General features: G+C 45.5%; 1 protein-coding gene across 1 annotated transcript in view; it reads right to left on the bottom strand.

Annotated features, from left to right (window-relative positions):
* Positions 1-1,580: 1,580 nt before the first annotated feature.
* Positions 1,581-22,180, bottom strand: part of LOC115469712 (disintegrin and metalloproteinase domain-containing protein 9-like) — a 238,436-nt gene continuing 217,836 nt past the window's right edge. Inside the window, exon 18 of the mRNA XM_030202499.1 lies at positions 1,581-1,919. Within this exon, the coding sequence (XP_030058359.1) occupies positions 1,581-1,919 (339 nt within the window). The remainder of the gene's footprint in view (positions 1,920-22,180) is intronic.

The following is a 22,180-nucleotide window of genomic DNA, read 5'->3' as shown; positions in this document are numbered from 1 at the left end:
GAGCTAGATACTATCTATAACTTTATTAGGCATCTCTCATCTACTGAACCCTACTTTTGGATGTGACTAAACTGAGCAGTACCACTGAATATCGCCTCTGACCACCCATGTCAAAACTGGGCTGCTCAGGGGCGGAAAACAAAAAGAGCAGATCGTGTGAAAGGAAAAATATAATTTATTTCAAACGATAAAACAATTTATGTAAATATATAAAATCAGCCCGACACAGGCCGTGTTTCGCCCAACTGGGCTGCTTCAGGGGCTATAAGAGAAACATATAAATTGTCTATTATGATATTAAAATATAACATATATATATATATATATACACATACATGTATATGCACATACAACAAAGATATCGTATATATAGAGATGTATATACATAAATCTAAAATGATACATACCAGAACATGCTCTGTATAAAAACACTTAATTTAAAAATTATATATATAATATAATATAGAAAACATCATCTCAAATTATATTGGATATTGATATAAAAACATAAATTAAATGATAAATACAAAGAAGAGATGCCAAAAATAGCTGTCTCATATAGTTGTAATAGTGTTTCCTGGTATATTTATAATTGCAGTGATTAATTTGCACATATAGTAACAGGCAAAAATGGATTAAGACACCCACCTATACATGCGTCCTTTATTACCAAATAAAAGGCGTATTGAAAATGTCCTGTCAATCACTATAAAATAAAAAGCAAATTTAATTTTCTTGGACCCTGCTCAGGGGCGGTACAGGGGGCAGCACTGTGGAGGAGCCAATAGTTATGAAGGTGGCAGCTATATTAAGTGCCAGCTCAAAAGCTGTCTTTAACTTTGGCTGGCTTAGCTATGCGGGTCCCAGCACAGAATATCTGCCAAGTCCTGCATCATTTTTTTTTTTAGTTCCCTGATCCCCGAAAAGCCCCCCTCCTTTCTTCCCCCTCCCTCCAGCCCTTGAGTTACAAACCCTCTTCTACCCCACAACCCCCCCCCCCCCCCCATCTCAGCAGGTCCCCCAAGGCCTACCTGATATCCCTGGTGATCAAGTGGAGTCGATGAGGGCAGGAGTGAAGGCTACTCACTTCCTTCCCCTTGCAGCCACTAAAATAAAATGGCTGCTGCAACCTCTCGCAGCAGCCTCACAATACTACACAAGTACTGTGAGCTGCCACAAGAGGTCGCAACAGCCATGTTCCCAGCAGACGCAAGTGGCCTTCACTCCTGCCCCTATCAACCCCACTGGACCACCAGGGGAGGTCGGGGGGACTCGCTGACTGGAGAGAGGGGGAAGAAAAAAGGTGTAGTTTTGGTGGATCAAGGAACTTAAAAAAAAAAAAAAAAAAAAGATATGTGGATTCTGGCCAATATTTAGCTGGGGTCAGAAGGCCCCAGCTGAATATGGGCCCTTTCAGTTAGCCCCAGATATTCAGTGCCAGTGCCTGGACATGGTCCAGCACTGAAAATTGTGTGTGGGGGGGGGGGGGTGGTGAGGGGTCTAATCTAGCTGTGACGTAAACTTTTTTTTTTTAAATGCTGCCTGCCACCGGCTGAATATTAGTCAGCATGTATCAGGGCTCACTGTGAAACCCTGTGACTGTGATTACTGAAACTCCCCACCAAGGCTGTGAATGCTCTCTGCAGCATCCCCAGCCAGCCCAAGAGTGGAAGACTTACTTTGTGGCAGTGCACAGCGCTATCACTGAGCCTCCAGCCTGGCTCTAATCTAATTAATGTTAGCATATTTTCTTGGTGCTTACGCTTAGTGATGTATGTCATTTCAGTTGTGGTAGGGACATCGACATATGAGATATCACGCATAGGTCCACTGTCGATACTTCCACCAAATCCACCTCTTGCACAGTCTGGGGGGGTAAACCCCCTTTTACAGTGGCAGTTGTTTTTATTATTGCACACCTGAAAAATATAAGAATGGTTATCTGCAGAAGCAAATATTAAACCATATAGAAAATGACTCTGTCATACGTATCTTCAGTAGGACTCATAAAATTCCATTTCTCTTATTTTTAAATACTAAACTGTAATAAAAGTACAACGAATCCTGACTCAGTAAAGCCATATCTTTTAATTCATTTCATATCCTAAATTAATGTGACGGAGAAGCATGGTCCCAATAATCTATTTTCTGAAGCTTTGGCTCTGTTTCAGGTTTTCACTTTTTGCAGTATAACATGATGTATACTGCTATATATGTTTTAAACAAGATATACCTACATTTGGTTGAAATCTCATACACAACTGTTACACAGTGCAGAATTGGATCAAACCAATCTGAAGCTGTTAGGCAGTGAAAACTTTCTGGTGAAATCTCCTGAAGCAGGGAAGAAAAGGAAAAGGAACCCTTGTCAGGATATTAGTAATTCGAAACCCCTACTTCATGAATGGAAAGTGTAGCACCTGTTTAAAGCTAAGTATTGTGAACTTGTAGAGAACATATCACCACCGTGGAAAGCAGTCTGCGGAGTATCTCATGGATCACCATTATCACCAATACTCTTCAACATGATGATGATTCCACTGGCACAGTCCTTATCCAACCGAGGCCTTAACCCATTCATTTACACAGATGATGTTACAATATACATCCCCTTCAGACATGATCTGACAGAAATAACCAACAAAATCAACAGTCTGAACATCATGGACTCCTGGGCAAACTCATTCCGACTGAAACTGAACACCGAAAAAACACATTGCCTCATCCTCTCCTCTCCATATAACAAATACAAACCCACAACCATAAATACTCCAGGACATACCCTCCCTACCTCAGACACTTTGAAAATACTCGGTGTCACACTCGATTGCAACCTTATCCTCGAAAGCCAAGTAAACTCTGTAACAAAGAAAATGTTCTATTCAATGTGGAAGCTCAAACGATTAAAACCTTTCGTCCCAAGAGCAACTTTTCGATACCTAATACAATCAATGGTCCTAAACCATGCAGATTATTGCAATCTATGCGGGCTGCAAAGAACAACTCATAAAAAAACTTCAGACCGCCCAAAATACAGCAGCCAGGCTGATATTCAGCAAAACACGCTTCAAAAGTGCCAAACCCCTCCGAGAAAAGTTGCATTGGCTCCCAATCAAAGAACGGATTATCTTCAAAATCTGCACCTTAGTCCACAAAATCATGTACGGCATACATGACAGATCTTATAGACTTACCAATAAGAAACAAAGTCAGATCGTCAAGATCCTACCTAAGCCTACACTACCCAAATTGCAAAGGACTGAAATACAAAACTACTTACGCAGCCGGCTTCTCCTACATAAGCGCACAACTATGGAATGGGCTCCCAAAAGCTGTGAAAACAATCCACGACCACTTGAACTTCAGGAAATCACTAAAAACCTACCTCTTCAAAAAGGCCTACCACAACGACCCCACGTAATCCTCTTCACCTACCAACGCAGCATGACTATGATCGAACAGGATATCACGCAATCTTCATCCATTCCAACCCTCCACTTATACCTCATACGATCACTATACAACTTTGTATTTGTTATCCACCGACTGGGCAAATGCCTTTGACGGTACTATGTAAGCCACATTGAGCCTGCAAATAGGTGGGAAAATGTGCGGTACAAAAGCAACAAATAAATAAATAAACTGATGGGCCCACGCACAAAGCCCATAATGCAAAACCCCATCCTATATAATAATTCTCACGTCCAACGTTCTGAGGCTGCCTGGAACTGTGGCTTCCGGCTGCAGGTTCAGATGGAGTAGATAAAAGTGAAGTCATACCACCAAGACAGCTGAGTGTCACGCGAACGATAACAATAAAACAAGGCTCGAGCCTGTCTGCCAGCCTCCCGCGCACAGTAACCGCTTTCACAAAAAAAAAAAACTGCTGACGGAGCACTGTCCCAAATCTGCAGTACTCCTCGACAAAACCTGCAGCGCTGTCCCAAGAAAAGAAACAGTTGAGCGCTCTCACAAAACAATCCAGCTGACGGAGCGCCATCCCAAGAAAAGAAACAGCTGAGCGCTCTCACAAAACAAACCTGCCGACGGAGCGCCGTCCAAAATCTGTACTCCTCAACAAAAATTGCAGCACTGATAAAAGAAACAGTTGACGTTCTCCCGCCAGCAAAAAAAGAACCAGCCTGCAAAACAGCGCCGTCGTGAACCTGCCTTACTCCTTAAAAAAAAAAAACCATAACCAGTTCACCATATTGATGAGTCGCCCTCCTGAACCTACAGCACCAATAAAAAAAAACAGCTGCACTACTACCAACAGCACGAACCCAAATGGACAGAGAAAAGTACCGGATTAAAAAAAAAACAAACACCCGCTGAGAAGACTGACGCCCTGCACAAGGTGCATCAGAAAACAACGACGAAAAGCTAGAGAACTGTCAAAAAGCACTGAATAGCCAGCAATGACAGCACAGAGAAGTGATGCTGCCATGAGACAGGTGCATGAGACACAACTGAAAGAAGAAAAATATTTAACTACTACTCCAAACCCTCAAACTGATCTGGGTAAGTGTCATACTGCTTATTATGTCATTCAAGAGGGGGGGAACTTCATTCAAAATAACCTTACACTGTCAGTCACACATGAGGGAGAGAGGGCATCAACTTGGAACTAAGAGAGGGGGCGGAACATGCACCACTGACAGAAGGAGGGGTTCATGCACACACACAGACACATACTCTGCCCCACACAGACACACTCTCCTGCTTATTTTCGAAAGGAGAAAAACGCCCATGTTCGGGAGATGGGCGTCCGTTTCCCGTGGGCGGCCACAAATCGGTATAATCGAAAGCCGATTTTGGTCGTCTTCAACTGCACTCCGTCGCAGGAACGAATAAAGTTGATGGGGCATGTCGGAGGCATGGTGAAGGTGGTACTGGGGCGTGGTTATCGGCCGAGCAGAGATGGGCGCGCTCGGCCAATAATGGAAAAAAGAAAGGCATTTTTAGCGAGAATTTAGTATCCTTTTTTTGGACCCTTTTTTCTCACGAACAGGTCCCAAAAAAGTGCCCTAAATGACCAGATGACCACCGGAGGGAATAGGGAATCACCTCCCCTGACTCCCCCAGTGGTCACTAACCCCCTCCCACCAAAAAAAACCCACTTGCAAAAACCTTATTTCCCAGCCTCTATGCCACCCTCAAATTCCGTACCCACCTCCATGACAGCAGAATGTGTTCGATCCTCTCACAGCCTTTCCCTGGGTCAGATGTGGCTCTCGGGTGCACTGCAGGGTCACATCAGCATTGCATTGTGGTGGGTGTAGGGTATTGGGCTCCGTGATTTCACTAGCTTGTGTTACAGTCTCACAATGTTGGTAGTTGGTAGGCTCTTCTCCCATGGTGCTTTTCCCTCTGCTTACTGGATCAGAGTGTGCACTGTTTTGTTTCCGGTAGTCCACGAGGTAGTGGCCATTTTTGTAAGTCCGTTTTAAATCCCTTTCGTGTGTTAGCCACGTTACAGAACTTAGTTCTTACCTTGAATGTTGCTGAAAGAGGGCATTGTACACCATTCTGCCAGCTCTGACCTTCTGCTAATCTTAGTACCAGGGAGACTCGTTGCCAGTCGGGCACAACCTCTGATCTGCAGTTAACTGTGAGTAAACGCGGTTATTAAAATAAAGGACGTTTTCAGAGAGATTAGTCTTACGGTGTGAACTGCTGTGCCAAGGTTATACAGCAGCAACAAGTCCTGTCCCTGGAGCAGTTTTAGTGGGTAATGCAGTGAACTTCAGGCAGGCGGACCCAGGCCCATCCCCCCCTACCTGTACCACTTGTGGTGGTAAATGGGAGCCCTCTAATCCCCCCCCCCAAAACCCACTGTACCCACATGTAGGTGCCCCCCTTCACCATTAAGTGCTATTGTAATGGTGTTGAGTTGTGGGGAGTGGGTTTTGGGGGGGATTTGGGGGTCTCAGCACCCAAGGTAAAGGAGCTATGCACCTGGGAGTTAATTTAATGTTTTTTCCTATTTTTTAAAAGTGCCCCCTAGGGTGCCTGGTTGGTGTCCTGGCATGTGAGGGGGACCAGTGCACTACGAATCCTGGCCCGTCCCACGACCCAAAGCCTTGGATTTGGTCATTTTTGAGTTGGGACACTTCGGTTTTGATTATCGCTGAAAAACGAAAACGCCGAGCTCAAATAAACGCCCACATCTCAAAAACGCCCACATCCAATGCATTTGCCTGGCACAAACCATATTTTCGAGACTAAAGATAAACGTCCATCTTTTTCGGAAATACGATTCGGCCCACCCCTTCACGACCCGTTCTCGAAAAGTTTGCCTATTTGCGGATGATACTAAGATCTGTAATAGAGTGGACACCCGGGAGGGAGTGGAAAACATGAAAAAGGATCTGAGGAAGCTAGAAGAATGGTCTAAGGTTTGGCAATTAAAATTCAACGCGAAGAAATGCAAAGTGATGCACTTAGGGAATAGAAATCCTCGGGAGACATATGTGTTAGGTGGGGAGAGTCTGATAGGAACGGACGGGGAGAGGGATCTTGGGGTGATAGTATCTGAGAATCTGAAGGCGACAAAACAGTGTGACAAGGCGGTGGCCGTAGCTAGAAGGTTGTTAGGCTGTATAGAAAGAGGTGTGACAAGCAGAAGAAAGGGGGTGTTGATGCCCCTGTATAAGTCGTTGGTGAGGCCCCACCTGGAGTATTGTGTTCAGTTTTGGAGGCCGTACCTTGCGAAGGATGTAAAAAGAACTGAAGCGGTGCAAAGAAAAGCTACGAGAATGGTAAGGGATTTGTGTTACAAGACGTATAAGGAGAGACTTGCTGACCTGAACATGTATACTCTAGAAGAAAGGAGAAACAGGGGTGATATGATACAGACGTTCAAATATTTGAAAAGTATTAATCCGCAAACAAACCTTTTTCGGAGATGCGAAGGAGGTAGAACGAGAGGACATGAAATGAGATTGAAGGGGGGCAGACTCAAGAAAAATGTCAGGAAGTATTTTTTCACGGAGAGAGTAGTGGATGCTTGGAATGGCCTTCCGCGGGAGGTGGTGGAAATGAAAACGGTTAAAGAATTCAAGCACACGTGGGATAAACATAAAGGAATCCTGTTCAGAAGGAATAGATCCTAAGGAGCCTAGCCGAGATTGGGTGGCACAGCCGGTGGCGGGAGGCGGGGACAGTGCTGGGCAGACTTATACGGTCAGTGCCAGAGCCGGTGGTGGGAGGCGGGGTTGGTGGTTGGGAGGCGGGGATAGTGCTGGGCAGACTTACACGGTCTGTGCCCTGAAAAGGACAGGTACAAATCAAGGTAAGGTATACACAAAAAGTAGCACATATGAGTTTATCTTGTTGGGCAGACTGGATGGACCATGCAGGTCTTTTTCTGCCATCATCTACTATGTTACTATGTTCTTACACATGGGCATTTGCGTTCGATTATGCCCCTCCACGTCTCTCTTTCAGACAGTCAGTCACACATGAGGGAGAGAGGGCATCAACTTGGAACTAAGAGAGGGGGAGGAACATGCACCACTGACACAACAAATTACTTCGTAATCTAAGTTTACTTACATGAGTTACATGTCTTACAAACACTTTTAAAGAAACTATATGGGTAAAAACAAAAACAAAAAGAAAAAAAAACCTTGCTAGCGCCCGTTTCCTTTAAAACAGAAACGGGTCTTTTTTACTAGTAGCACAATAACAGTGCAGAAAAATAGCTAAGCGATCCTCAAAGGAAATGATATGCAAATAATATATGCAGCTAATTGGAGCTAACAAGCGGAAAGCATGGCACATGCGCACAAGGGTTTTGCGGCAAGTGCAGCTTTTGTTCACATGTCCATACAAAACCAGAAGTGCAAGTGCACATCAGCACTGTTCTTCTGCGCTTTTACTAGTTTCAAGTGTACACTAATGGATATTAGTGCTAAATGCCACATGGGTCATATGTACAGAACACTTACAGGTGAATTTTCGAAAGAGAAGGGCGTCCATCTTCCGACACAAATCAGGAGATGGGTGTCCTTCTCTCAGGGTCGCCCAAATTGGCATAATCAAAAGCCGATTTTGGGCGCCCTCAACTGCATTCCATCACGGGGATGACCAAAGTTCCTGGGGGCGTGTCGGCAGCGTACCAAAGGCGGGACGGGGGCGTGCTTAAGAGATGGGCGTCCTCGGCCAATAATGGAAAAAAGAAGGGCGTCCCTGACAAGCGTTTGGCCGACTTTATTTGGTCCATTTCTTTTCAGGATCAAGCCTCGAAAGGGTGCCCAAACTGACCAGGTGACCACAGGAGGGAATCGGGGATGACCTCCCCTTACTCCCCCAGTGTTCACTAACCCCCTCCCACCCACCCCCAAATTTTTTAAAACATTTTTTCCAGCCTCTATGCCAGCCTCAAATGTCATACCCAGCTCCATGACAGCAGTATGCAGGTCCCTGGAGCAGTTTTTAGTGAATGCATTGCACTTCAGGCAGGCGGACCCAAGCCCATCCTCCCTACCTCTTACACTTGTGGTGGTAAATGCTGAGCCCTCCAAACCCCCCCAAAACCCACTGTACCTACATGTAGGTGTCCCCCTTCACCCATAAGGGCTATGGTAATGGTGTACAGTTGTGGGGAGTGGGTTTTGGGGTTTTTGGGGGGGGCTCAGCACACAAGGGAAGGGAGCTATGGACTTGGGAGCAATTTAGGAAGTCCACTGCAGTGCCCTCTAGGGTGCCCGGTTGGTGTCCTGGCATGTCAGGGGGACCAGTGCAGTACGAATGCTGGCTCCTCCCATGACCAAATGCCTTGGATTTGGTCATTTTTGAGATGGGCATCCTTCATCTCCATTATCGGCGAAAACCGAGGTTGCCCATCTCTAAGGTCGGCGATCTCAACATTTAGGTTGACCATCTCTAAGGTCGACCTAAATGTTGAGATTTGGGCGTCCCCGACCGTATTATCGAAACGAGTCCATCTTGTTTCGATAATATGGGTTCCTGTAGGAGTATTTGCTGTGATCTCACCCACCCTGTGTGCATATGAGAGCACCTTTACAGCCAAAATGGACGCTGCAACCTTTCACCTATATGTCTGACTACCAACTGTGCAGAAGTCAGCATTTCAGCTTGTAATAGATTTACTGAAGCCTGCACCACCTCCAAGGTTACTCTGTATCGGGGGAGAATGCATGTCCTTGAGGGAGAGAGAGAGAGCTTACGAGATAAGACGGACAAAGGAAGCTTCATACAGATGCTGGGAGTACATGGTGGGATTATTTCTGATTGGCTCCCAGAAAACTGATTGATCTGAGAAGCGGGAACAGAAAGAGAAGTTGCTGAAGAAGAAGAGAGAAGAACAGAAGAACAGAAGAGGAGAACACTTGCATTTCTGCAAGCACCTAATTTACCTGAGAGACTTACTGATAATACCTGGCAAAGCTTTTCCCCAGATTACAGCTGTCTACAGGATCTATACTGAGTCTGTATCATCTGTGGCTGATCAAGACAAGTGCATCACCTGAGCTTGTGGGACCTCGCTGAGACATTCGGCTGAGGCATCGGAAGGAATCTGATCTGGTGACCGGGACGGTGAGATCATAGTTTACTTCCTTCAGGCTGGGTTAGATAATTAGTCTGTGCTCGGACCCATCAGATGTGTGACGTCAGGATTTATGATCTCTAGTTGCTGTTAGCCTAGTATAAGATTTGTGTGGTAATCATTAGGATCTTGGTATTGTGTTTATCTGTCATTACAGATTTTAGCCAATAGGATAATCATAGGTATTCTCTATATTTTGGTATCATTGTGCATGCAATCAGGAATTGCTGATGCTATAAGCTGATAAGAGTTTTCTATATTTTTGTATATAACGCTGTATAAATAAACTAATATATTCCATTGGTCTGTCCGTTATTTTCCATGCAGCTAAGGTTGGGCAGAGGCCACGCCCCCTAGACATAAGCGAGTACATAGGTAGGAATTGGCCTCTTACAAAAACATATATATATAACCACCTACAAATTGGGGCTCTCGTCCGGGACGGTTGGTGCAGGAATAGCAGAAGTTAAAACTTTTCTGGGTTTTTTCAGAAAGCTGGCTTAACTCTCTGTTTCTTTTTGCACGAACTGCAGTTTTACCCTAGCTGACGGCAGAACTTTGTTTATACAGCTGTGTTTTATTGCTGTAATTGGTTGACAGATTTATTACTCTGAGCTCCAAAAGTGAGAAAAAACGGTTTCTCTAACTCTCTGTAAGGAAGGAAAACAGGGTGTGTTTAGTCTTTAACATGGCGACCGGCACGGTTGGCACATTGCCTGACATGCTCCTGAGTGAACAGGAGAAGGGCGTGCTGAAAATATTACTGCCACTCTCTCATAGTAAGACAAAACCAGCACCTCCTACAGTAGAGTCTGTACGTGCTTTATTTAGTAGCAGTTCACCGAATAGCTCAGAAGCATATGCTACGGTTTTAAATACAATTATAAAAGAGAAACAGCATTTGTCACAATGGATGCTTTGTGAACTGGGCGTGTCTCTTTTGGCAGTTAAAGACTCTTTGATGAATGAGATAAGACAGGTATCTGTACCTCTAACAGATCGCATAGCAGAGTTGCAGTTAGATTTGTCCCAGACTAGGGAAACTGTCCAGGAGCGAGACAGCGAGTTAGCTGCATTACGAGTTGATTTAGAGACTGCCAAATCTGCTTTAGCAGGGACCAATGTAAGCCCCGCCCCACCTCATTCCTCTGAAGAGATTTGTACGGAGTGCCAGACACTGTATGATAAGTGTAAAACTTTGCAGTGTGACATAACTGATTGTGAAGCACTTAATTACACATTAAAGCAAGAAATTGCCCAGTACCTCGTGTCTTTTGATTCGTTGCAAGAGAAATTTTCTCGTTTGACTGATGCATTACACAACCAGACTAGGGAAACAGATAAGTTGCAGACATTAAATCGGGAGCTAAAACAGGTCTCAGAAGGTGTTCAGAGTGAGTTGCGCAGGGAGCTAGTGGCCACTCAAGAACAATCTGTGTCTGTGTTTCAAGATTGGCACGCAGCCAAGCTAGAGTTGGCGGAGTTAAAAGAGAAGCAGGAGACAGTCTCACTACAATTAGAATGTACAGTGAAGGACAGAGATTCATTGTCTAAAGCATTAGATGAGTGCACTGTAAAGATTTCCACAATGCAGCAAGAGCTTACGCAAATGGCGCAGGAAGAAGTACAGTATACCTTAGAGTTCCCCGACAGTTTTGCTGTGGGTCACCCAAGCCCAGCTCCCGAAATGAACCGTTACGTGAGCCGGGAGGGACCCGAGTTAAACACACCCACTGGGGGCATGGCTCCGGCTCTTTCCCGCCCCTCTGTACAATTCAGCCCCATAGTGGCTGGTGAACGAAGCAGCAGACCCGAGACAGTGCCACACCCATTGGGGGCACGGGTCCAGGGACTGCCTGCTGAAATCATCAGCTCACTTTGGTCAGGTTGCCTAGCTCAGGGCCTCAGCCTTCGGCAGATCCACCCAGTTTAGCAACGCACCTGCCCCGAGGTTCTCTAACACCTGGTAGTGATCAGCGGGCACTTCAAGCCGGAACCCAAGAAAGGAATGTCTATGGAGAGGCAGGCATATGTTTATAAAGATGCTACGCACCGTAATAGCGCCTTTAAAGAGTCTGCCTTGGTATCCATAGAAACCCATCTTAAGGCAGTGCATGAACTCCTGCAGACCATGCACGTCTCTTCTGAGAATGACATCATAGCCCTCCTCAAATGGACCTTTAGTACCGAGTGCCATGAAGTTCTAGATTTGATCATGTCCGATAACCCCGATTTACGGTCAGTGGAGCAAGCCTTAGCTGAAGCGCTACGGTCTCTTGCCAACTCTCTTGAAGCTAAGCGTGCAGCGTATACTATTAGTTGTAATCCGGAGGAGAGAGTCCGCGGGAGTGGGCCCATCGCTTGAAGCATGCATTTTACCAGGGGGGGGGTCCGCCTGATTCTAAAGATCTTGAATTTGGTGATTTCAGGGAACTTTTATACAGGGTCTGCCTGATCGATAAGATTCCCTTGGCAGGAAAAAACGCAGAACCCTATTCCAGCCTTCTAAAGCAGGCTGAAGGAATTTTTGAAATCTGCCGCGCCAGCCAATCGCAGAGACTCCGAAACCGGCAATCCAGAGTCGCAACAGGGTGATCCCACCGCTGTTTGTGCGGTCACTTCCACGCTTTCTCTGGAAAACAAAGCGCCGAGACCACTACGTCCGCCGGGCTCTCAGGCCCTGCCGCGGGATGCAGCACCCCCTATTGCACAGGAGGGACAGCAACAACCTAAAAAGAAGCGGTTTAATCAAAGAAGTGGAATGCAGAGAAGATTCCGCGCTAGGCAAGCTCAGCTGGACCAATTGATGGCCAAGATGTTCAATCGCGGAGTCTAGCAATGTACCTAAGACACCTCCATCTCATAAAAAGGTCAAATTCCAGAAGCAGAAGGACCAGTCTTCTAGACGCCGACCCCTCCGGGGCTTAGTGTTAAATCTGTTGAGGTGGAACAGCCATCCTCTTCGGAGGAAGAACAAGCAGACTAGACGTTGGCCACAAAACCTGTTACCGCAAGCGTCCCCACTGTCCACGTGGATGCGTTGTTCCCCATCTAGTGAGGAGTCCCCCGTGAACCATGCTGCGTCGCAGCCCTCGAACGCCGGAAGGGCCTCTTTCAAAGGACTCATCCCAGGAAGTCAGGTATTTCTAGGTAAGCTTATATCTAAAGGTTACAGATATACCGTGGAGTTGTTAATTCAACAAGTACTTTCCTGTGAAGGTCTCCTGGATACAGCCTCAGAGGTACTTTGGTCACCCAGGGCCTGTTTCAGAAACTAGAGGCATCTCTAGGGGGGGTCAGGATGTTCTGCGTGTCACACCGTGCGACTTGTCACTGGTGGCCTATGGCAATCAAAGTATTGGAACTGTGGGACAGGTTTGGCTATCTTTACAGCTTGGACAGATGACCGTCAGGCACCCAGCCATCATCACTACCAGTGAGGGTGAAGAATTTCTGATTGGAAATGACCTTTTGAAGAGATTTCGGGCCTGTTTGGATTACGACGAGGAAACGATCTGGTCTAAAGTCACTCGACCCCTTAAATATGTGCGAGGGAGATACTGGCGTACAGTCAGTGATGCCAACTCTGTGGAGCTACAGGACACTCCCCTGCGGACTGATCTCCGGTGTTCCGCGGATCCGCCCATGCGGGAGCCTCCTTTGACAGATGCACCACAAGGGGGTCAGAAGCATGAAGAGCTGGTGCAACAAGCGGACCAACTAGAGATTGTTTCACAGGACTCAGCCAAGACGGATGACTTAACAGATACTGTGTCTCCCGTATTACTTGAAAAATCACCTCCTATCTCTGGTCCTGATTTTGCTCATCCTTGCAAGGTGACTGTCATCACCCAGAAAGGTGATGAATTCACCATACCAGTTCAAGGGGCTAACACCCAATTGCTTCAAGCTACTTTACTGTTCACTAGTGATCTCTCCTACATCAGTGACTCGTTGTACAGCCAAATTCGTAAGTCTGTACAACTTCCCTTCAGCAGATGTTCCTCTACTTCGGTACAGGTACCGGGACAAGGCTCCAAGCCGCTTGACGGAATATGTGGCCTTCCCTTGACTGTGGGAAAGAAGACATTCACTCACCACTTCTCTATTGTCCGGGGCTTGAGGGAACCCTTATGTTTGGGGTCAGATTGCCTTGCACGACTGGGAGTTTATGTGGACCTGGTGAATCTTGTCCTGTGGAGTAGAATGCAGAACAACCCAGTGGAACTTGAACCTACGGCTGTTTGTTTGAAGTCTGGACAGACCATTCCCCAGGTCTGTGAGGTAGTCTGTGACAAGGATGTAACCATTCCAGGAAGAGTTCGGGATTTTTCCCTCAAGCTTCGCCTCGCTCAAGGACAACGTCTGCTGGATGATGTAGTGTTCTTTAACCCACATGCCCACTTTCGAGACCTTGGATTGGCAATTGGTGTTCTGCCATGTTTGGAGGTCACCGGTACCACCTTATACCTGTTGGTCACCAATCCACAGTCTGCTGAAGTTGAGCTATCTGCTGGAGATTCTTTTGGCTTTCTGGTTGGCCAGTCTTTCCATGATGTCGAGGTAAGTTTGCCTATCCTTGGCAGGCTGCCTTCTTCTTGGGACACCTGCCAGGGGGGGGAGACGACTGACAGTTGGTATACCTCTCCCAGGGGCCTCATATCTCTCGAGTTTGTTTGGCCCTATGATGCGACGTGTGCTCAGGTACAGGTGGAAGATGACTTCTTGTTTCTGTCCAGGGAAATGTCTGTACCTCAGAAGCCTCGAAGGGTGAATTCTGTGGAAACCTCAACCTTGCAGGAGGACATTGAAGAACAGGTGGAAATTTCATCCAACCAACCTTTCTCAGAGTTTGATGCTATGGTGAAAGAGCAAGTGGAACAGGCTGATGCTTGTACTACTCACACAGAGAAGAGGAAGTTGACTCAGTTGTTGTACAATTACAAGGACCTTTTTGCTGTAGATTCGTATGACTGTGGACTTACGAACCTACATGTCACCAGAGTGCCTACGGAACCTGGTAGCAAGCCTGTCTTTGTGCGTCAGTATAAGATTCCATTGGCTTCCTATGAGTCTGTACAAGAGATTCTCAACACTTTGGAGACCAGGGGTATCATCAGACAATGCAACAGCACGTACAACTCCCCTCTGTGGCCCATCTTGAAAAAGAATAACAGCTGGAGAATCGCTCTGGATTACCGTCAGTTGAATAAGCGAGTACCCTTGTCCCGGTGGCCTATGGCTCCACTGGATCAGAACCTTGCAACCATCAGGGGGGCTAAGTATTTCACCAGCCTGGATTTGGCATCAGGGTTTTGGACAGTACCAGTCCATCCCTACGATCAGCATAAACTGGCTTTTACGTTTGGGAAGAAGCAGTATACGTGGAACAGGACACCCTTTGGGTTTCTCAATTCACCTGCTGAATTCAACATTTTCCTACACAAGGCCCTACCAGATGCTGAAGCTCGAGGAACAGTGGTCTATGTGGATGACATTCTGATCAAGAGTCCTACCTTTCAGGAACACCTGGAGGAGATGGAGCATGTCTTCACACAGTTGGCAGATGCTGGAGCTAAACTGACTCTTGCCAAAGGACAATGGTGCAGGAAATCACTGAATTACTTAGGGTATGAAATTTCTGCTGAGGGTCTGCGACCCCAGAAGAAGCGAGTGCAGTCTTTACAACAGTTGAAACAGCCCACCAATATCACTGAACTTCGTTCCTTTCTAGGAATTTGCAACTACTCCAGACAGTTCATAGATGAGTATGCGGAGATCACCCGACCGTTGGTCAAGTTGTTGAAGAAAGATACACCTTGGGTCTGGGGGCCAGAACAGAAATCTGCTATGCAGGAGCTGAAAGACAAGCTTAGCTGCTTCCCATGCCTCGCATACCCCGAGGGAGGTCGTGAGTTCTACGTGGACTTGGGATATTCCCAACACTCTATGAGTGCTGTCCTATATCAGAAGTATGACACGGATAAGAGGGTAGTGGCGTATGCCAGTAAAGGACTAACGGATGTGGAGAGGAAGTATTCCGACTGTGAGAAAGCGCTCCTGTCTACCGTTTGGGCTTTGCAACACTTCAGAAGTTACATCCAAGGTGAGAAGCTAATTGTGGAGACTTGCCACCAGCCCATCAGTTTCTTGGGTAGTGACCGAATTAAGACCGGTCGAGTGTCAAACAGCAAAATAGTCTCCTGGACATTGGCTCTTCAAGGCTGGCCTCTGGAGGTAAGGTATGCTCAGAAACATCGTAACGCAGTAGCCCAAGGTATGGCTGACCTACATGATTGTGCAGAACAGGATTCCATTGCAGGTATTCCCGAAGCAGATGTTCCCCCGCTAGAGAAAGAACCTCATCGACACCATCTGTATGATGAACAGACTTGTGCTACCATGCCTAAGGTCTATGTAGATGGTTGTGCTTACCGTCGTGATACAGTCAAGGAATTGGTTGCAGGAGTAGGAGTGGTATGGGATCCAACCAATCTTGAAGAGACCCTGAAGCACAGCTTGGGCTCGCGAACTAATCAGTACGCTGAGATTGTGGCAGCTCTGGTGGCGGTACAGTCTGCAATTCAGAAAGGAGTCCGACAGTTGGTCATATGTACGGATTCGGACTATGTGAGACAGAATTTTGTGTCCCATTTGCCCATCTGGAAGCAGAAAAATATGTTAAATTCCAAAGGAAAACCAGTACATCATGGAAACTTGATCCAGATTTTAGATCAACTGGTAAAGGACCATGACATGACCATCTATTGGAAGAAGGTCAAGGGTCATGCAAAAGTTGACAGTCCCGACAAGCTGGGAAACGACTTGGCCGATCACCTGGCCAAGGAGGGTGCGCTTACAGGAGAATTATGGCGACCCCCAGAAGGGGAGACTGCGGCTGTCCATGCTGTCACCCGACGACAGGCGAAGCAGTCCAACGACACGCCGGTGGTCCAGTGGTGCAGTGAAGTCCCATCCTTTGATCTTGTCATGGCACAGAAATCCGACCCGGTGATCGGGAGATTTTATGAGTACATATGGAATCCGCAAGACTGTTCCCTGACGGAAGAAGACAAGTAAGATGAGGAAATGAGGATCCTCTATGCCTCCCGAGAGAAGTTCAAACTTCACAAAGACCTGCTTATTCGGACGAGTAAGCATGGCATTGAGCAATGGGTGGTGCCTAAAGAATATCGAGGCATTATGTTGCAGCATGCCCATGACGAACCATGTGCTGGACATCGAGGGGAGAATATCACCTATGAGACCCTAAAGCAAGTAGCTTATTGGCCTCACATGTGACAGGATGTACAGTTGTACACGCGAGGGTGTTTGACCTGTTGTCGTTTCCAGCCATCTTCACCCTCTCACCGAGCACCACTTAGGAAGAAGGGTATTGCCATGCCCTGGTCAGATATCCAGATTGATTGGGTTGGTCCTGTAGTTCGATCCACTCGTGGTAACAAGTACTTGCTCACAGTCACCTGCTTGTTCACCAAGTGGTTGGAGTGTCTGCCTGCACCCAACTGCACTGCAGAAACCACGGCTACCTTACTACTGAATCATGTGTTCAGCCGGTGGGGTTTGCCCATGCGAGTGGATTCAGACCAAGGTTCTCAGTTCACGGCGGAGGTGATTCAACATATGTGGAAGATGCTTGGAGTAAAGAGTAAGTTGCACATAGCTTACCGACCTCAATCTTCGGGACAGGTGGAAAGAGCTAATCGCACCATCGTGACCATTCTGAAGAAGTATGTGTCATCCTCAGGTAAGAATTGGGACATTGTCTTACCATTGGTCCTTATGGCGATTCGTTCTACACCCCACCGTTCCACCGGAGTGTCTCCTTTTGAGATGATGACAGGTAGGGAAATGACATTACCAATTCATTTGTTGTACAGGACTAATGATGTGAACTTGTCCAGTGCTACCTCCACTCATGAATATGTCACCCATTTGCGTAAGCATTTGCAAAGTGCCTTTGCCTTTGCTCAGAAAAATTTGGAAAGTAGCGCTAGAGGTAGAAAAGCCTATTATGATCAAGGGACTACCTCTAAAGAATACCAAATTGGCGACAAGGTATTCTACTTCAATTTTGCCAGAAACAAGGTTAAAGAAAGGAAGTTTCTGCCTAGTTGGCGTGGTCCATTCCCAATAGTGGAAAAAGCTTCACCTGTGGCTTACCAAATTTGCCTCAAGAAAAATACTAAGGGTGAAGACACCCTTAAATGGGTCCACATCAATCAGTTGAGACCACGTCATCCCAGTCATTTGATTCCAGACGTATGTGTTGATGACACGAACTGTACTAACACCCCAACAGCATAGTCTGTTTTCTTTGTACCTTGCAGATGCAGAAAAGAACCCTGATGATCGTGTTCTTGATCTCCGTGCTGCTGGGATCGTGGTCCAAGATGATCGAACCTGGTCCCATGTCTGGAGTTGTTCTGCAAGATACCCCTGGCTTTCTGATCACCCAGTCCCAGATTGTTCCACAGAAAGTAGTTGTGTCCCTTGACCCAATGCATGTACTACTGAAACATTTCAATACGAGTAACTTATCTCTGTCTGCTGTCACCCATTCCTGGTTTCTCAATTATATGCAAAATGCCCGTGCACAAGTGAAGAACATTTTGCATCAACTGGACAAAGTCATGGTACAACCTATGCAACCTTATAATTCCAGGTCCAGATCTAAGCGTTTTCTTGGTCTGGCCGGTGGTTTGATTTTTTCGGCCATTGGTTCACTTTTTGGTATTTCCATGTCTGTTGCCAACGTAGTTTCTGTCCAAAAGCTGCAGGCCAATATACAAGCCATCCAAGCAGACTTGAAAGCCATTGAGACCAAATTGGTAGTCCAACAGAGCCAACTTGTGGCCCAGGGTAAAACTATTGCTGATACGGTCACTCTTGTGAATTTACATACACATAAAATTAGTGCTAACACAGCTGATTTGTTGACAATTAAAGGTACCATGAATGAAGACCGTGTGTTTATACAACCTGTTAAGGACCTTATCCAGGATTTATTTAGGGAAGTAGATACCAGTGTTAGTAAGCTAATGCAGGGACAGATACCAACGTACCTGATACCATCTGATGTTGTTAAAGATGCCTTTGCCAAAGTTACCCGTTTGTCTATTGAACCTTTTCAAATTCAAATCGCATTTCATTTAGGTACTGCCCTTCCCCTTTATTTGGATATGGAGCGTATGGAAATTGCCTTCATCCTTAATTTGCCATTTATTATGCCTGAGAATGTATACCAGCTTAAACAAGTTGTAAATGTAGGTACCTGGCATGAGAATTTGTACCTTAATGTTGATACACCTAAGTATGTTGCTTACCAACAGGATGCTCCGCAACATTATTTGGTCCCTAACTTAGACCTTTGCCACAAAACTAAAGATGTTAATTGGCTATGCCCTGGTAAACCTTTCCTGAAAGACACAACAGAAGCTCTTTGTGGCTTGTCCACAGAGAATGTCCAAGAGAAGTGTAAGGTTACCGTATCAAAATATGACGATTTTTCTGATACCACTGTAGCTGTACTGGATACGGTATGGTTAGTTAGCACACCTAGTACGGAACTTACTGTCACCTTTCAGAAGCATGATGTAATCAACCGTTACACTCTTCCTTGCAATGTTTGTGTGATCGCTGTACCCAAGTATGCTGTTGCCCATGTAGGAGGAGTTTCCCTGTTTTATCTTGACACAGACCCGGTTGTTTCTGAGTTGGAAGTGCTTGATGTATTTCGTGGACATCCTATTGACTTTGCTATGGACCTTATACCATTTTTACAGTCCAAAGACTCTCACACTGTTGAATTATCTGTTGACCATGAGACTCTCGAGGTTGCAGATTACAAACGTCGTTCATCTGATGTCACCCAGTTCCACATGTCCACTCACGTTGTCATCCCACTTTTGACCATCTCGTGGGTCATCATGCTCCTGTGTGCTGTAGTGTTTTGGAGAGACCTTCGTCATTTACGCTATCGCGTAAACACTTTGTCACCTACGGCGATGAGATTGCAAGACTTTATGTAGTTACATCTGACCAGAGTTTTGCCACAATTTATTCCAGTTTCACTTTTCTGTACTAATATGCTTTGCTTTGCATGATGGTGATTTTCATGATCTATTGTGATTATGGTTCATGATTTGTTTGATTATTTTCATGTGTTAAGACTTTAACTAACGGCACATGCGGTTCTATATTCAGATATTTGCTGTATTAGCATTTGTGATTTCCTTGGAACATTATTTGCTTAATTGAACTGTTTGAAGAGTGTTAGTTTGCATAGTTGAGATTTACTTTGAAACTTTTTGTAGTTTTGACCATGAGTTTGTACCTGAATCCTGACTGAACTGTCTGGCTTATTTTTGTAGTTAGGTTTGAGAAGGCCTTTACTCCTTTGCAGTAATTTCCATCTCCAAGGGGGGGGGGGGGGGGAATCTTGTAGGAGTATTTGCTGTGATCTCACCCACCCTGTGTGCATATAGGAGCACCTTTACAGCCAAAATGGACGCTGCACCTTTCACCTATATGTCTGACTACCAACTGTGCAGAAGTCAGCATTTCAGCTTGTAATAGATTTACTGAAGCCTGCACCACCTCCAAGGTCACTCTGTATCGGGGGAGAATGCATGTCCTTGAGGGAGAGAGAGAGAGCTTACGAGATAAGACGGACAAAGGAAGCTTCATACAGATGCTGGGAGTACATGGTGGGATTATTTCTGATTGGCTCCCAGAAAACTGATTGATCTGAGAAGCGGGAACAGAAAGAGACTAGTTCCTGAGAGAAGAAGAGAGAAGAACAGAAGAACAGAAGAGGAGAACACTTGCATTTCTGCAAGCACCTAATTTACCTGAGAGACTTACTGATAATACCTGGCAAAGCTTTTCCCCAGATTACAGCTGTCTACAGGATCTATACTGAGTCTGTATCATCTGTGGCTGATCAAGACAAGTGCATCACCTGAGCTTGTGGGACCTCGCTGAGACATTCGGCTGAGGCATCGGAAGGAATCTGATCTGGTGACCGGGACGGTGAGATCATAGTTTACTTCCTTCAGGCTGGGTTAGATAATTAGTCTGTGCTCGGACCCATCAGATGTGTGACGTCAGGATTTATGATCTCTAGTTGCTGTTAGCCTAGTATAAGATTTGTGTGGTAATCATTAGGATCTTGGTATTGTGTTTATCTGTCATTACAGATTTTAGCCAATAGGATAATCATAGGTATTCTCTATATTTTGGTATCATTGTGCATGCAATCAGGAATTGCTGATGCTATAAGCTGATAAGAGTTTTCTATATTTTTGTATATAACGCTGTATAAATAAACTAATATATTCCATTGGTCTGTCCGTTATTTTCCATGCAGCTAAGGTTGGGCAGAGGCCACGCCCCCTAGACATAAGCGAGTACATAGGTAGGAATTGGCCTCTTACAAAAACATATATATATAACCACCTACATTCCCCCACCCCTTCGCGGCGGCGCCCGTAGAGATGGTCGTCCCCGTTCGATTATGCCCCTCTTAGCATTTAGTATGTATTAAGCTTTAGTAAAAGGGCCTCAGAGTTATCCTACACCCACATCACCCAAGAGAAAAAGTAACTGTCCCCAAAAAATTGGTTGCACTGTCTTTAGCAGCGATAATTGCAATCAAACACTTCCTATAATTTGAAATGAGAAATCTTAGACTACTCTTCTTTGAAGAACTGCTTTAATTGAGACATATTCATAGGTGTTCATGCATGAACTGATTGTTTCAGGCCCTGCCATAGCATATCTATTGGGTTCAAGTCAGAACTTTAACTAGCTCAGTCCAAAACTTTAATTTTGTTTCTCCTTAGCCATTCAGATGTAGGCTTGCTTTTATGTTTTGGATCACTGTCTTGCTGTATACTCAATTACACTTTACCAGAAAATTTTTGAGATGAACGTCTAGTCACCTGTTAGCTGAAGCTAAAGTGCAAAATTCATAGTTCCTTCAGTAACGGCAAGTTTCCAGGTTCTGAGGCAACAAAGCATCCCCAACCCATCACGCTTCCACCACCATGTTGGTATGATGTTCTTACTTTGGAATGTCCTATTTACTTTACGCTAAAAATAATAGGACCTGTGTTGTCCAAAAAGTTTCACTTTTGATTTCTCTGTTCATAGAACATTATCCCAAAAAGCTTGGGGATCATCCAAGTGTGTTTTTGCAAATGTGATGTTACTGTTGGATAGCTGCGGTTTCCGTCTTGCAACTCTCCCATGAATATCATTTTTGCCCAGTCTCTTTCTTATTGTGGAGCCATAAACACTGACCTTAGCTGAAGCTAGAGAGGCCTTGCAGTTCTTTGGATGTTCTTCTGGGAAGTTTCGTGACTTCCTGAATGACTGGTATTGCACCCTTGGAGTAATTTTGGCTGGTTGACCACTCCTGGGAGATTCTGTTACTTTCTGGATGATTGGTATTACACCCTTTGGAGATAATGACTCTCACTGTGGTTTGGTGGAGTCTTAGAGCTTTAGAAATGGCTTTGTAACCCAATCCGGGTTATATTTCAACAACTTGTTTTCTCATCTCTTTGACCGTGGCATAGT

This window comes from Microcaecilia unicolor, chromosome 4 (genome assembly GCF_901765095.1).
Source record: "Microcaecilia unicolor chromosome 4, aMicUni1.1, whole genome shotgun sequence".
Classification (NCBI taxonomy): Eukaryota; Metazoa; Chordata; class Amphibia; order Gymnophiona; family Siphonopidae; genus Microcaecilia; species Microcaecilia unicolor.
Note: the sequence above shows the minus strand (reverse complement) of the source record. Positions and strands in the feature narration are given on the sequence as shown.